The 15848-nt window shown below is 37.0% G+C and overlaps 1 protein-coding gene across 5 annotated transcripts in view; it reads left to right on the top strand.

Annotated features, from left to right (window-relative positions):
* The window catches only part of TAF4B (TATA-box binding protein associated factor 4b), a 164133-nt gene that overhangs the window by 71791 nt on the left and 76494 nt on the right, over positions 1–15848 (top strand). For 3 of the 5 annotated variants that reach the window (XM_065533972.2, XM_065533974.2, XM_065533971.2), the window contains 3 exons: positions 7179–7348; positions 11567–11641; positions 13025–13155. In XM_065533972.2, coding sequence (XP_065390044.1) covers positions 7179–7348; positions 11567–11641; positions 13025–13155 — 376 coding nt within the window. The remainder of the gene's footprint in view (positions 1–7178; positions 7349–11566; positions 11642–13024; positions 13156–15848) is intronic. The other 2 variants (XM_045378313.3, XM_045378311.3) reach the window with 1 other exon arrangement.

Raw genomic sequence — 15848 nt, 5'->3', positions numbered from 1 at the left:
AGAAATTCAGGACTTAAAAAAAATCATATACCCAACAGCCTTGTTACTATTTCTAATAATTTCTAGATGATTTTAGATTATTTTATAGACAATGTCAAGATTGAGATTAGAATTATAGGTTGACTGTTTTTGTCTTTTTGCTTTGAAGATGTTAGTTAGTCCATTGTTTTTGGGTGTTCATATAAAATATATGTTCACATTTAAAGATACGGATGCAAGGAAGTATCCTTGAGTCAAGCTACAGGGAAACATTAATACATTTGGAATTCCAGTGACTTCAAACATAGGATGATGAAATAGTAAGTGTTAAAAACTAGTATAAAGTATTTAAAAATAAAATACGGAATCTCAAAATGGCGCAAGAAGCAATTTATTTTAAAAAATAACTGCAAATACTTGAAAAAGAACCAAATAGGACTTTTAGGAGTAAAAAACGTAGTCAATAAATCTAAAACTTTGTTGTACAGGTACATCAGATTAAACCTGAGGGTCTAAACTGAGTTTGCTTTCTTCCAGAGAGGATTTGTGACTGTTTCTAGTAGACTCAGGGATTGCTATTGACTTGGAACCACTTTAGTCTTGTTCCAGGGAACCTGACTTACCCAGGAGCCTCAGATTTTCCCGCTGTAATCAAGAACTAGTGCTAGCCACAGTCATATGCCCTTGAGGCAGTTCTTCCTTTAGGCTATGCTCATTGCTTACTTTTTTTATTTTTTATTTTTTGAGATGGAGTCTTGCTTTGTTGTCCAGGCTGGAGTGCAGTGGCGCGATCTCGGCTCACTGCAAGCTCCGCCTCCCGGGTTCATGCCATTCTCCTGCCTCAGCCTCCCGAGTAGCTGGGACTACAGGTGCCCGCCACCACGCCTGGCTAATTTTTTGTATTTTTAGTAGAGACGGGGTTTCACCGTGTTGGCAAGGATGGTTTTGATCTCCTGACCTCATGATCCGCCCGCCTAGGCCTCCAAAAGTGCTAGGATTACAGGCGTGAGCCACCGCGCCCAGCCTCATTGCTTGTTTATACTGACACCTTTTTTTTGACAGGTCCTGTGAACCAAACAATGGAATGAAAATGTCTTATGCTGTGTAATTGCTCCTCAGTAAATCTAGTCCACTTACTGCCTGAAGCAAAAATGTCACTGTTAGTATTTTCTTTGGGAAATTTCTGACTTGTTACTTTCGCTTATTTATCTGTTGACTACTTATTGCTTTCCAGGCTTATGTACATATGCTGGACAGTAGTAATTCTTTGATGTATATATTGTAAGTATTTTTCTCCTAGTTTTTTGTTTAACTTGGAAATTTGTTTTTAGTGTTTCATATATGGAAATTTTAAATTACAGTATAAAGTTTAGCAGTCTCTTTATGGCTTTTGAATTCTAATGTATCCTTTCGTATTATGAGCCCAGAATGATGTGCTTCTGTATCTTCTTCTAAGATATCTGTATGCACTTACCTCAAATATAGATATTTACCTTTACATCTTCAATAATTCTTGATTTTGTTTTTGTAAATGTGTGAGGCAGAGATTATATTTTCCTCAAATGAATTGTCTCAGCAATAGTAAAGAGTTCATCATCTTTACCTTTCTTATTTGTAATGCCACCTTTATCTTATAGTGAATTCCCATTTATAAAAGGGCAAATTTCATTTTAGTAATATGTTTTTGTTTTATTTTATTTTATTTTTTGAGAAATTTTTTGAGATACAGTTTCAACTCCGTTTTATTTTTTGAGATACAGTTTCACTCTGTTGCCCAGGCTGTGGCACGATCTCGGCTCACCACAACCTACACCTTGCCGGGTTCAAGCGATTCTCGTGCCTCAGCTTCTCGAGTAGCTGGAACTACAGGTGCGTGCCACCACACTCAGCTTATTTTTGTATTTTTAGTAGAGAAGGGGTTTTGCCATATTGGCCAGGCCGGTTTCAAACTCCCGACCTCAGGTGATCCACCTGCCTTGGCCTCCCAAATATTTGTTTTATTTTGATGTTACTATTTTGGTGTTTTCCATTGTTAAAACATCTTTATTTATTTTTCTAGCCTATAGTTAAAATAAGTCCTTTTTGTATATTCCTTTTTATCGAAGGTATTTTAATTTTACTCATTATTTTTCTCTTGTGCATGAATTTTAGAATTAGCATGAATTTTAGAGTCAGCATGGCAGTTCCATGAAGTTTGTATCGAATTGTGTGATTAGGTTAATTTGGGTCGTGGGGGCCGAGAATTGGCTTAAACATTTTTCTTTTTATGATATAGAAGATTCCCATCTGAAATTATTTAAAAATTTAATATTTGTTAGAATTTGGTAAGGTTGTAGGTAACAGAAAAACTGAAAAGCCATTGCATAAGCAAGTTATCTTTCATATTCAGAAAAACTGAATTGCAAGGATCACAGTCTGTGGTGTTGGGGATCCGTGCTCCTTGTTTGCCTCCTTTCTGTTCTACAGACACACTAGTCATGGTCCCACTGTACAGTTTTATTTATATATTATTTTCTTTAATGTTTTTAATGTTTAATTTTTGGGGGTACATAGGTGTATATTAATGGGGTACATGAGATTTTGATAAAACCCACTGTACAGTTTTCTGTGTGGTATGCACTGAAAGCTGTCCCTCGGTCTTCATATGACATGGTCTTTCATATTTCAAATCTACCTCCTTAGAGAGGTAAATTTTGCTTGACCAACCAATATAAAGTAGCTTCCACAGTCATATCTGCTGTCTTGAAGTACTTATCTAAAATTATTTTGTTCATTCATTTGTTTACCCTTGCCTCCGTGTATTTCCCACTTCTTAATTGTCTATGAAAGCTTATAATAATGGTTGTTTACCACTGTATGTATACCGAGTGTTTGGAACAATGCCTGTTTCATAATAATCACTCAAATATTTGTTGAAATGGTGAATTTTGAAAAAGGAGTATTTATAATCTCAGCTATTTCTTAGATATTTTTGTACAAAGATACACTTTTCATTTTTGTACAGTACTTTCTAGTAATTCACAATCACACATGGCTTTATATATATCTTTTCATAGTGATTTTTTTAAAATTTAATTTTGCTTCCATGGATACTTACTATCACTTCAGTTATTTATTTATTGTTTTTGAGACGGAGTCTCACTCTGTCTCCCAGGCTGGAGTGCAGTGGCATGATCTCGGCTCACTACAAGCTCCGCCTCCTGGGTTCAGGCCATTCTCCTGCCTCAGCCTCCTAAATAGCTGGGACTACAGGCGCCTGTCACCACGCCCGGCTAGTTTTTTATATATTTTTTTAGTAGAGACGGAGTTTCACAGTGTTAACCAGGATGGTCTTGATCTCCTGACCTCGTGATCCACCTGCCTCGGCCTCCCAAAGTGCTGGGATTACAGGCGTGAGCCACTGTGCCTGGCCCTACTTCAGTTGCTTTTTAAATGAAACTGTTAATAGACCCTCGATGTTGGCTCTTTTGTTAAAGAAGAAGAAATAGTAGTGAATAGTATTAGCTCTTATCTTGACCAAACTGTATGACATTTAATAATACAGAATGATATTTTCATAGTTTTTCAAAACTATTTTGTTAACTTATACTTTTTGGGGGGATTCATTTGTGACTTTTTCTGCTAAGAAGATTCTGTTTTCTATTCTGCTTGACAGTATAGCTGGGGCGAATATGGGAAGCTGTATTGTGCTTAAACACTAGAGGGTGCCAGAGATTCATGTCGTTTCCATCATACTTCAGAATCAGAAGTGGCAAACAGGATAGTACCTCTGCATGTTTGCATAACTGTATTTCAACTGAAGATGTGATGATAATAAGGAATTAATATCAATATTTTTATGTGATAATTTATTTTAAGTCCTTATATTTTAGAGATACATAATAAAATGTTTATGGATAATATGTATATATTATATCTGGTAGTGAAGGTGTTCTAACAACTAGGGGCTTTAGTGTGATTTTTACTACTTTAGAAAGACACTCTTGGAAAATAATATAGGACCAGATTATGTGCTATTTGCATAGATGATATTACTCTACCAATTTTAATGTCCATTTTTTCCCTACTACAGGAATTAGATTCTCTAGTGTATATTAGCTTATTTTAACTTTCATCATATATAATTCATTGTTTCATGTGTTACGAGTCTGTTTGTCCTTGTGTGTGCTCACGCCTGTAATCCCAGCACTTTGGGAGGCTGAGGTGGGAAGATCACCTGAGGTCAGGTGACCAGCCTGACCAACATGGCGAAACTCCATCTCTACTGAAAATACAAAAATGAGCCAGGTGTGGTGGTGCGCCTGTGGTCCCAGCTACTTGGGAGGCTGAGGCAGGGAGAACTCGGGTGGCAGAGGATGCAGTGAGCCGAGATGGAGCCATTGCACTCCAGCCAAAAACAAACAAAACAAACAAACAAAAAACCCCCAGATTAGCTGGGCATGGTGGCGCATGCCTGTAATGCCAGCTACTTGGGAGGCTGAGGCAGGAGAATCACCTGAGCTCTGGGAGTGAAGGCTACAGAAAGCTGAGATTGCACCACTGGAGTCCATCCTGGGTGTCTTAATAAAAAGGAGAGAGAAAAAAAGAAATGAGGTTGTTGAACAAAACGTGTATCTATTACCATGAGTTTGACAGCTTTCCAGTAGTTGTATTTTCTGATCTGATTGGTTGAGATACATGTAATTTTGGATTATGTATTAGAATCTAAATTTGGAAGAACTGTATAACTCTGTGAACCAGTATTTTCCATATTACCAATGAATGATGTTGCACAGCCATGCCTGAGTAACAGATCCCATTCAAAATGCAGGAGGACCAGTGGATTTTAAAAAGATTTGTAAAAATAGAAGGTAGTACCACTCTTGTTCTATTTTAAAATTTTGGTATGTTAATTTTCATTAAAGTATGTTATTTATGGTGATATATATTTGTTATTTTTTAAATGAATAAATAAAACCAATTTTTAGTTTCTGATGCAGTTTTAGTTTCTAATACAGTTTTCATACAAAATTACATGAGAGGGTCATTTTCACTCCCATTTTACAGATAAAAGGGGATTGATGAATAGAAGTGGGAAGAAACTTGTCCATGGTCATCCTATTAATAATATTTATTTATTTATTTATTTATTTATTTATTTGAGATGAAGTCTCACTCTGTAGCCCAGGCTGGAGTGGAGTGGCATGATCTCAGTGCACTGCAACCTCTGCCTCCCGGGTTCAAGCAATTCTCCTGCCTCAGCCTCCCGAGTAGCTGGGACTAGAGGCATGCAACCACGCCCAGCTCGTTTTTGTATTTTTAGTAGAGACGGGGTTTCACCATATTGGCCAGGTTGTTGCTGAACCCCTGACCTCAGGAGACCCGCCCACCTCGGGCTCCCAAAGTGCTGGGATTACAGGTGTGAACCACTGCACCCAGCCATCCTATTATTAATGGTCAGAACAGGTACTGAAACCTTGACCTCTTTAGAATCAGTATTAATTTTTATAAAGCAGTATTTTTCTTAGTGTGGTCCTTAGACCATTTGTATCATGATCATCTAAGTGTGCCTGATAGAAAACTCCAAATCCCTGGTCTCCATCATAGGCCTACCAAATGAGAATCATGTGTACTGTTTGGATGTGTGTTTGACATTGAGACCTGCATCTTAAATATACTTTCTAGGTGTTTCCTAAAAACACTGTTGTTTGAGAAGTACCGCAGTATGCTACGCTACATTTGAGTTAATAAGAAGAGAGGGAAATTCCCATGAGAAAAACAACTTTAAAGCATAGAAGAAGGAATAAGCAGGATATTGTGTGAATTTACTGACTCACTGGTAGAGAGGCTGTGCTTGAGAGAGGTGAAAAAAGAATATCGAAGGCAAACTTATTTTATTACAGATTTAGTAATCTAAGGAAATAACTAGATCTTAAAATAAATTTTTGTGTGTGTGTGTGTGTGTGTGTGTGTATATATATATATATATATATTTTTTTTTTTTTCTTCGAGACAGAGTCTTGCTCTGTCGCCCAGGCTGGAGTGCAGTGGCGTGATCTCAGCTCACTGCAAGCTCCGCCTCCCAAGTTCATACCATTCTCCTGCCTCAGCCTCCCGAGTAGCTGGGACTACAGGCGCCTGCCACCATGCCCAACTAATTTTTTGTATTTTTAGTAGAGATGGGGTTTCACCACGTGATCCAGAATGGTCTCAATCTCCTGACCTTGTGATCCGCCCTCCTTGGCCTCCCAAAGTGGTGGGATTACAGACGTGAGCCACAACGCCCCGCCATTTTGTTTATATTTTAAAAACTCATTTATTTGACTAGGTAATGTGAACATTTTACACAAAAGTCATAAGGTACAAAAAGGTATGCAATGGGAAAAGTGAGGGTTCCCCTCACTTCTTTATCCCCCTGTTACCCAGGTTCCCAGCCTAGAGCCAACCAGTTACCACTTTTTTTTAGTTTCTTATGTATTGTTCTAAGTATAGTATTTTTTTTTCTTGGGTCCAGTGTACTTTATTGATGGTACAGGAGAAGATGGAGCCCCCCAGATATAGTATTCACACAGATGGTAATATATAATACATACATAATGTTTTGCTTTTTTTTTTTTTAAACCACTTAATAGTAATCTCGGAGACTGTCTCATCAGTACATATTCACTGTGATTTTGATATTTTTAACAAAGTTCCATAATGATGGACATTTAGGTTGTTTCCATCATTTCATAAGTGGAATGAATGGTAGAGTACTCTGGGGACAGCTGATGGACTTTTAACCATCTTGGATGAAAAGAAAGATGTCTGTTTTCATTTCTTTGTCTTTCATTGCAGAGGATTTATGGACGACTTGGTGTAACTCCAAATGCCTCTTGGTGTTTCTCATTTGCCAGAATGAGAGAGGGAAAGTTGGGACCTAGAAGACAAAGTTACTTCTGATTCATCCTTCTGTTATTAAATATACATTGGTGGTTAGAGACACTATAATTACTTTCAAAAGCTTACAGGGAAAGATAGCCATTCTTCACTTCTCTTGATTGGATGAATTAAGTAAAGTAATGCCGTTAGTTACAAGGAGAGACCTCTAATTCTTTTGCTCTCTGAAACCTCTCTTTTCCCCCTCCCCCGCCTCAAACACACACACACACACACACACACACACACACACACACACACACACACAACACCTAAAACCTCTAACTTCTTTTTTCTATTAGAGATGAAGATGACATCAATGATGTGACTTCTATGGCAGGGGTCAACCTTAATGAAGAAAATGCCTGCATCTTAGCAACAAACTCTGAATTGGTTGGCACACTCATTCAGTCATGTAAAGATGAACCATTTCTTTTTATTGGAGCTCTACAAAAGAGAATTTTAGACATCGGTAAGTGTAGAGTTATGATTATTGACCTGATAGACATGTCTGTTTGAGGGAAAATATTATCAAAAGAGACAATCTGGGTTGGTTGTCCTGGAACTCTGAGACTTAAATAAGATTCTAGAAATCAAGATTTCATGGGCTTTACAGAAAGAAGTAGTTTATTTTAAAAATTATTAATATAACATGGTTTTGGGTTTGGTTAATATTTTACTCATATTTCTTAATGGAGGAATAGTTGAATGTATTTTTGCATGAATATGTAATATAGTATACTATTTTTTTTCCATCCTATTCCTTCCATAGTTGGACTTTTGGCATATATGTGTACTAATGCACACTTATGTTACATGTTTGTGTTTATGAAATACAGGGACATCCAAAGAAAGTAACTCCCTTTCCCTTTTCTTAACCTTGAAATTTAAACCCATTCTTACTTTAAAAGAACTAGATTAGAGTCTTAGGGTCCTCTCTAGGTCCAGGACTAGTTGTTAGATGGCTGCAGTATGAAAGAAAATGTAAGAAAACACGGCCAGACACAGTGTCTCATGCCTGTAATCCTGGCACTTTCGGAGGCCAAGGTGGGCGGATCACCTGAGGTCAGGAGTTCGAGACTAGCCTGGCCAACATGGTGAAACCTTGTCTCTACTAAAAATACAGAAAATTAGCCCGGTGTGGTGGAGTGCCCCTGTAGTCTCAGCTACTCAGGAGGCTGAGGCACGAGAATCACTTGAACCCAGGAGGCGTCTTCACCTGTGTCAAATTTTGGGGGCCAGTACTAATGAACTTCAAATATACTTAAGTAAGACCTTTATATTTTATAATGAAGGCTTGATACAAAAATGTGAAGGTTTCTGATTTTTATAGACCTATGGTATAAGAACTACGAAGTTCGTTATTATTACAATTTTTAGGTCTACTTCACAGGTACTCAGTAAATAAATACTTTAGCTATTGTATGCTATATAAATGACCAGGGTTTTCTTTTTTTTTTTTCCCTCAAGATGGAGTCTCATTCTTGTCACCCAGGCTGGAGTGCAGTGGCGCCATCTTGGCTTACTGCAACCTCTGCTTCCCAGGTTCAAGTGATTCTCCTGCCTCAGCCTCTTGAGTAGCTGGGATTACAGGTGCCCACCACCATGCCCAGCTAATTTTGGAATTTTTAGTAGAGACGGGGTTATGCCCTGTTAGCCAGGCTGGTCTTGAGCTCCTCACTTCAGGTGATCCACCCATCTCCCAAAGTGCTGGGATTACAGGTGTGAGCCACCATGCCTGGCCTACATTTCTAATTTAAATCGCGAATACATTATTATGAAAAACTAGAGCTTTCAAGCCCAGAAGAGCTGATTGTAAAATGTGTTTGTTTTCTCTTTGTTCGTGTTTCCCTCCCTCCCTGTCTTCCTTCATTCCTTCACTTCTTCCATTTTCTTCTTTGCATATGTATTTTGTATTACATAGAAACCAGTTCCTTAATTTGGGAACAAGTCTCATCTCTAAACCTTCCTGTGATGGCTTGGGAAATCTATTGGTAGCTTAACTCCTTATTGCCATATAATTATCTAGTGCTTTGGTGAAATATAAATAGATACTTAGTTTTATCAGTTACCCTCCCTTCCAACTTTTTTTTTTTTTTTTTTTGGAGACTGAGTTTCATTCTTGTCACCCAGGCTGCAGTGCAGTGGCGCAATCTTGGCTCACTGTAACCTCCGCCTCCTGGGTTCAAGCGATTCTCCTGCCTCAACCTCCCGAGTAGCTGGGATTACAGGCGCCCACTACCATGCCTGGCTAATTTTTTGTATTTTTAGTAGAGATGGGGTTTCACCATTTTGGCCAGGCTGGTCTCGAACTCCTGACATCAGGTCATCCAAAATGCTGGCCTCCCAAAATGCTGGAGTTACAGTCATGAGCCACTGTGCCCAGCCTCCTTCCAAATTTTATTTCCAGTTTGGTTTAAACCTTGATTATAAAATAGAAAATTTTTTGGCATTAAAAGCATTTTTGATCACTTAGGACAGGGATAAGCAACTTTTTCCTTCAAAGGGCAGATAATATTTGCCACTTTTGTAGGTTATATGGTTTCTGTCACAATTGCTCAATTAGGCTGTCATAGTACAAAAGCAGCCATAGACAATATGTAAACAAATGGATACAGTTATCGTCTTAGTCATGTTGGATTGCTGTAACAAAATACCATAAATTGGATGGCTTAAACAGCAAATGTTTATTTCTCATAGTTCTGGAGGTTGGCCATTTGAGATCAGGGTGCTAGCACGGTTGGATTCTTGGTGAAGGCCTTCTTTCTGGTATTCAGACAGCCATCTTGCTTGTTTTCACATGGCAGAAGGAAAACTAGCTAGCTCTCTGGTCTCTTCTTAGGGTGAAGGCAGTACCTTTATGACCTAATTGTCTCCCAAAGGCGCCAATTCCAAATACCATCTCACTGGCATTAGAGCTTCAACATGAATGACTTTTGGGGAGATGCAAACATTTAGTCCATGCAACTGTATCCCCATAAAACTTCACTTACAAAGAGTGAACAGATTTGGCCTGTTAGTCATAGTTTGGTGACCTCTAATTTAACACAATAAGGGAATAACTATTTGCATTTTTACTTCTTTTTTTTAAATTATTTTTGGGATGTGGTCTTGCTCTGTTGCCCAGGCTGGAGTGCAGTGGTGCTATCACAACTCACTGCAGCCCCAACTTCCCAGGCTCAAATGATCCTCCTGCCTCAACCTTTTGAAGTAGCTGGGACTACAGGCGCGCACTACTAAATCTGGCTAATTTTTGTATTTTTCTGTAGAGACAGGGTCTCACTATGTTGCCCAGGTTGATCTTGAACTCCTGGGCTTAAATCATTTTCAGTTTTTAGTGATGAAGTACAAACTTGTCAATTAATATGGAAAACTTCAAGAATTCTTACTTCTGAATTATCTAAGCCTTTTTTTTTTTTTTTTTAAAGTAAGGTCATAGAGTGAATGCAGTTACATATTTTTAGGGATGTTTTCCATTTATAATAAAATTCTGTCCTTGTAGAATGGTTCAGAACCAAGGCTATTTCTTAAAAATAGAAATTACAAATTTACCCAAAGATTTTGTTTTTGGAAAAAGGATTTTTCTACTTGAATAGTGTTAACAGATAAAATGGCAGTGTTTTTTTTTTTTTTTTTTTTCCTAATTACTTAAATTGCACAGACATTCAGTAAAATCACATAACCGGTGTGCAAGCACCAACTAGATCTTAATCAGTTTTGTTGATTTTGTTAAAAAGGGTGTTTTGTTTTAAAATGGGAATTTTTCTACAGTATTTTACTTTGTAATTTTTAAGTTGTATTTTATTACCAGTTTAATGAAGACATTACAACATTTGCTTGTTCCCTAAACCCTAGAATTGTTTAATCTCAGCACTTGTTTATTTCTAATATTTAAAAGATATGTATATTTTTATGTTGGATGAATTACCTCTGTTTTATGAGTATATATGAAATTATTTTCAGAGGTTCCTCTTCAAACACTAAGGTGCCTTGTACCTGTAATCCCAGCACTTTGGGATTTTTGAGTCAGGTGGATTGCTTGAGCCCAGAAGCTAGAGACCAGCCTGGGCAACATAGTGAGACCCAATCTCTTCAAAAACCTAAAGAAATTAGCTAGGCCTGTTGGCACATGCCTGTGCTTCTAGCTACTCAGCAGGCTGAGGTGGGAGGATTGCCTGAGCCTGGAAGGTTGAAGTTGCAGTGGGCTGTGATTGTTCCACTGCATTCCAGCCTGGTTGACAGAGTGAGACCCTGTCTCAAAAATAATAATAATAGGCCGGGTGTGGTGGCTTACACCTGTAATCCCAGCACTTTGGGAAGCTGAGGTGGGCAGATCACTTGAGATCAGGAGTTTGAGACTAGCCTGGCCAACATGGTGAAACCCCAACTCTACTAAAAATACAAAAAAAAAAAAAAATCAGCCAGGTGTGATGGCGCACGCCTGTAAGTAATCCCAGCTACTTGGGAGGCTGAGGAAGGAGAGTTGCTTGAACCTGGGAGGCAGAGGTTGCAGTGAGCGGAGATTGCACCGCTGCACTCCAGCCTGGATGACAGAGCAAGACTCCATCTCAAAAAATAAAAAAAATAAAATAAAAATAATATAAAAAATAAGATTGTACTTTTTCTTTTATAGAAGACCCCACTATTTGTTTATGCTGAGGGTTTTATTTTAATTTTTATTTTTTTCGAGACGCAGTTTTACTCATGTTGCCCAGGCTGGAGTGCAATGGTGTGATCTTGGCTCACTTCAACTTCTGCCTCCCAGGTACAAGCGATTCTCCTGTCTCAGCCTCCCATGTAGCTCGGATTTCAGGCATGCACCACCACGTCCAGCTATTTTTTTTGTATTTAGTAGAGACAGGGTTTCACCATGTTAGTCAGGCTGGTCTTGAACTCCTGACCTCAGGTGATCCACCTGCCTTGCCCTCCCAAAGTGCTGGGGTTATAGGCGTGTGCCACCATGCCTGGCCTATGCTGAGGGTTTTATTAAAGTAGAGTTGACTTTGTAGAATTTTTTTCCCTGCCTGAATCTGAGATTAGAGAGGAATTCAGCTTTGTTACAAGTAATGACTTACATTTTGAAGGGCTGGTTTAGGAGAAGTTGATTAATTTTGTATCTTCCTATTTGCTTTCATTATATAATATCAAAGAATGTATTTGGGTTGTTGACTTTTAATTCAAGCATATTTTTTTCTGTAGTTCACCCTTTGATGAGAATATGAGTATATTTCAGATAAATTAAAATATAAAATCAAACTATAATATTTTAAAAATTCATGTGTATATGTTGAAAACAATCACAGCAGTGCTTTTTAAAAAGCCCATTTAAAATAGATTACCTAATTGCCTGTATCTTTAGATTTAGGCCTTTGTTGATGTAAGTGGTTTCACTGGGCTGAGAAGTACTATTTAAATACTGATAAGGTTGATTTATAAATGAACTTCTGACTCTGAGTATGTGGTCCAAATTGTTTTCCTGAAACTTTCTTGCTAGTTAGCAGAAGGAAGAAGTTTGGTTTATTCATGGAAAGGAAATCTAGTGAGAGAGAAGTTATTCAGCTAGGTAGGTGAAACGATGAGGTTTTGAACCCATTTGAACTTGTAAATTGACTACTAAGTGGATATATCAGAACATCAGTTAGTGCAAAGTAAGCATGATTGGTAATAGACAAAAGGAATATAGGTATGTCTTGTAGACAAGGCATTAACAGAGACTCACAATCTGAATTCATTTAAATAAATGTCATAAATTGTTAACAGTGTCAAACAGGGCGAAATGTAATTTTCTATTTTTTTAATTACTAAAATTAACAGAATATGGTACTAATTTCTGCAGTTACCGTTTTCCTCCCTGAACAGTAGACTTGATTTGTGTTCTTATTAACTTTGTCCTATAAATGACCTTGCAAGGAGAATGATTCTAGAGGCTAAGTGAAACAATGTCTATATTTTCTAAGGCTTCAGGCTAGGTTTTATTAATGTAATGTCTAAGATCTTTGAAGTTGTGACTTTACTAGGAAAATCATAATCTCCAAACCTTTATTCATAATGGGTATGACTTCCAGGGGGAACAGAATACCTGCTGTGCTAATTATTTCAATTATCAGCCACTACTAAAACACGTAATGGATTTTCTCTGCTTCCGCAGGTAAAAAGCATGACATTACAGAACTTAACTCTGATGCTGTGAACTTGATCTCCCATGCAACACAGGAACGACTACGAGGCCTTCTAGAAAAACTGACTACAATTGCTCAGCATCGAATGACTACTTACAAGGTAAAGGAAATCGTTAAAGAAGTATAAACTCTCGAGTGTTATAGGTAGTCTTTTGGGTGTGGATTGATATTCTAAACACATTTTTAAAGGAATGGTTGAGACTTGTATTTCGTATTAGTAGAAAAATCAAAGTCTCATTCTTGTCTTATTTAGATATGCTTACATGACAAATACAATCAAAATGGAATTCAGAATGATATTAAAAGCTTCTATGTCACTGTAGATTGAAATATGTATCTGTTCTGCCCGAGGCTTCTCTTTCTTAAGCGTTTGGTGGGGAAGGAAAGCTACGTTAGAATGGAATATCGGCTGCTGTGTCCTCTTCAGTGTTCCGCACTCTCCTAGCGTTCATGTTCCTTTTTTTTTTGCCTTTCAGTTTTGCAGAGATTTATTTATTTTAAAATAAATTTTATTGTATATATTAATATTTAAGGTATACAACGTGTTATAAGATACACATATATAGTAAAATTATTACTATTTAGTTGAACAAATTAACATTTTCATTATCTCAAATATACCCATTTTCTCCCCTGTGGCAAGAGCAGCTATAATCTACTCATTTAGCAGAAATCCTGAAAACAATATATTACTAACTATAGTCCTTATGTTCTACGTTAGATGTTTCCACTTGTTCATCCTCTGTTCCTTTTAATAAGTTAAATGATTGCATTGAGTGCTCATATTGATGCTACTTAGTGTTATTGGTTACTTTTATTAAAAAAACTAAATGCAGGAATAGCTTGTATCCCTAGTGGTAGGAACCAAATGACTTGCTGTTATCAAGGTAAAAGCACTTCATGTAGTGTTGAAGGAGAGCGAATATATTGGGTGATTAGGGATGAAAAGAGAAGGTAACGGGAGATGAAAATAAATAAATAAATAAGATAACTGTTTCTCTTTTTTCAAGAAATGTTTATAGCTAGATTTTGAACAAGATGGTATATAGGTAACCTTAAGAGATTTTGAATCTGAAAGAATAGTCATTGCCATGATATCCTAGTCAAAGGTTAAGGGAAACTAGGAAATTGTCAGCTACTACACCACCAGTAAGTTCCCTGGAGGAATCATATTATTATTTTTTTCCTTTCTGCTTCATTTAGAATGTTGGAAAAACTACATATGATTGCTGAGGTCCTCATTTGCATAAATCTTTGTGAAAATTTGCTGGACTGACTTAGGAATATGTGATCAACAGGATAAACAGCTATGACAAAAACAAAACATTAATATCAGTATTTTGTAATTCCTAGAAACACATAAAAATAAAGATATTAATTTTGTGTTTCTAGGAATTTTTTCATTTCGCCTAGGTTATCTAATTTGTTGGCATAGGACTGTTAATAATACTTTCTTGTAACCTTTTATTTCTGTAAGGTCAATAGTAATGATCTCCCTTACATTACTGATTTTTGTTATTTGCATCTTCTCTCTTTTTCTTCTTTGCTAGTAATGTGAATGATGTGTTGATTTTGTTGAGCTTTTCAAAGAAGCAACTTTTGGTTTTATTAATTTTCTCTTTCATTTATCTATTTTTGATTTCATTTAGCTCCACTCTAGTTTTTATATCATTTTGTTCTTTCTAAGCTTCAGGCTTAGTTTGCTCCTTTTTTTTTTTAGTTTCATAAGATGTAAAGTTAGGTCTTTTATTTGAGATCTTTCTTTTATAATGTAGGCATTTACTGCTATACATTTCCCTCTGAGTACTGCTTTCACTGCATTCCATAAATTTTGGTATGTTGTGTTGTCGTTTTCATTTATCTTTAAATATTTTCTCATTTCTTTTGAGATTTATTGATGCTTTGTGACTGTTTAAGAGTATGTTGTTTAATGTCCAAATATTTGGGAATTTTCCAGTTTTCCTTTGTTGTTGGTTTCTAGCTGCATTCAGTTGTGGTCAGAGAAGATACTTGGTATGAATCATTCATTTAAAATTTATTAAGGCTTGTTTTATGACTTAACATACATTGTATCCTGGAGAATGTTTCATGTGCACTTGAGAAGAATGTGTATTCTGCTCTTGTTTCATAGATGTCTGATAGATATAGTTGGTTTATCCAACTGTTTCCTTAAGTCCTCTGTTTCCTTATTGACCATCCATCTGGATGTTCTATTCATTATTGAAAGTGCGGTATTAAAATCTTCAAGTATTGTGGAACTCTTTTTTTCTTTTTGTTTTAGAGACAGGGTCTCACTCTGTCACCCAGGCTGGAGTGCAGTGGTGCAATCATAGGTCATTGCAACCTCGAACTCCTGGGCTCAAGCCACCCTCCCACCGCAGGCCACCCTCCCACCTCAGCTTCTCCAGTAGCTAAGACTAACAGGCATGTGCCACCATCCCAACTGTTTTTTTTTTTGAAACTGGGACTCACTATGTTGCCCATGCTGTGGAACTGTTTTTAAAACAAAATTCTGTCAATGTTTGTTTGCTTCGTATATTTGAGAACTCTGGTTTGATGTGTGTATCTTCTTGATGAATTGACCTTTTTATCAATATATAATAATTTCTTTGTCTCTTTTAACAGTTTTGTACTTAAAGTCTATACTGTCTGATATTACTTTCTTTTGTTACTTGCATGGAATATCTTTTTCCATCCTTTCACTTTCAACATACTGATACGGTTTCAACTAAACTGTAGACAGCATATAGTTTGATCATTTTTTAAAATTCATTCTGCTAGTCTCTTTGAAGA

The sequence above is a fragment of the Macaca fascicularis genome, chromosome 18, assembly GCF_037993035.2.
Source record: "Macaca fascicularis isolate 582-1 chromosome 18, T2T-MFA8v1.1".
Taxonomy (NCBI): domain Eukaryota; kingdom Metazoa; phylum Chordata; class Mammalia; order Primates; family Cercopithecidae; genus Macaca; species Macaca fascicularis.
Note: the sequence above shows the minus strand (reverse complement) of the source record. Positions and strands in the feature narration are given on the sequence as shown.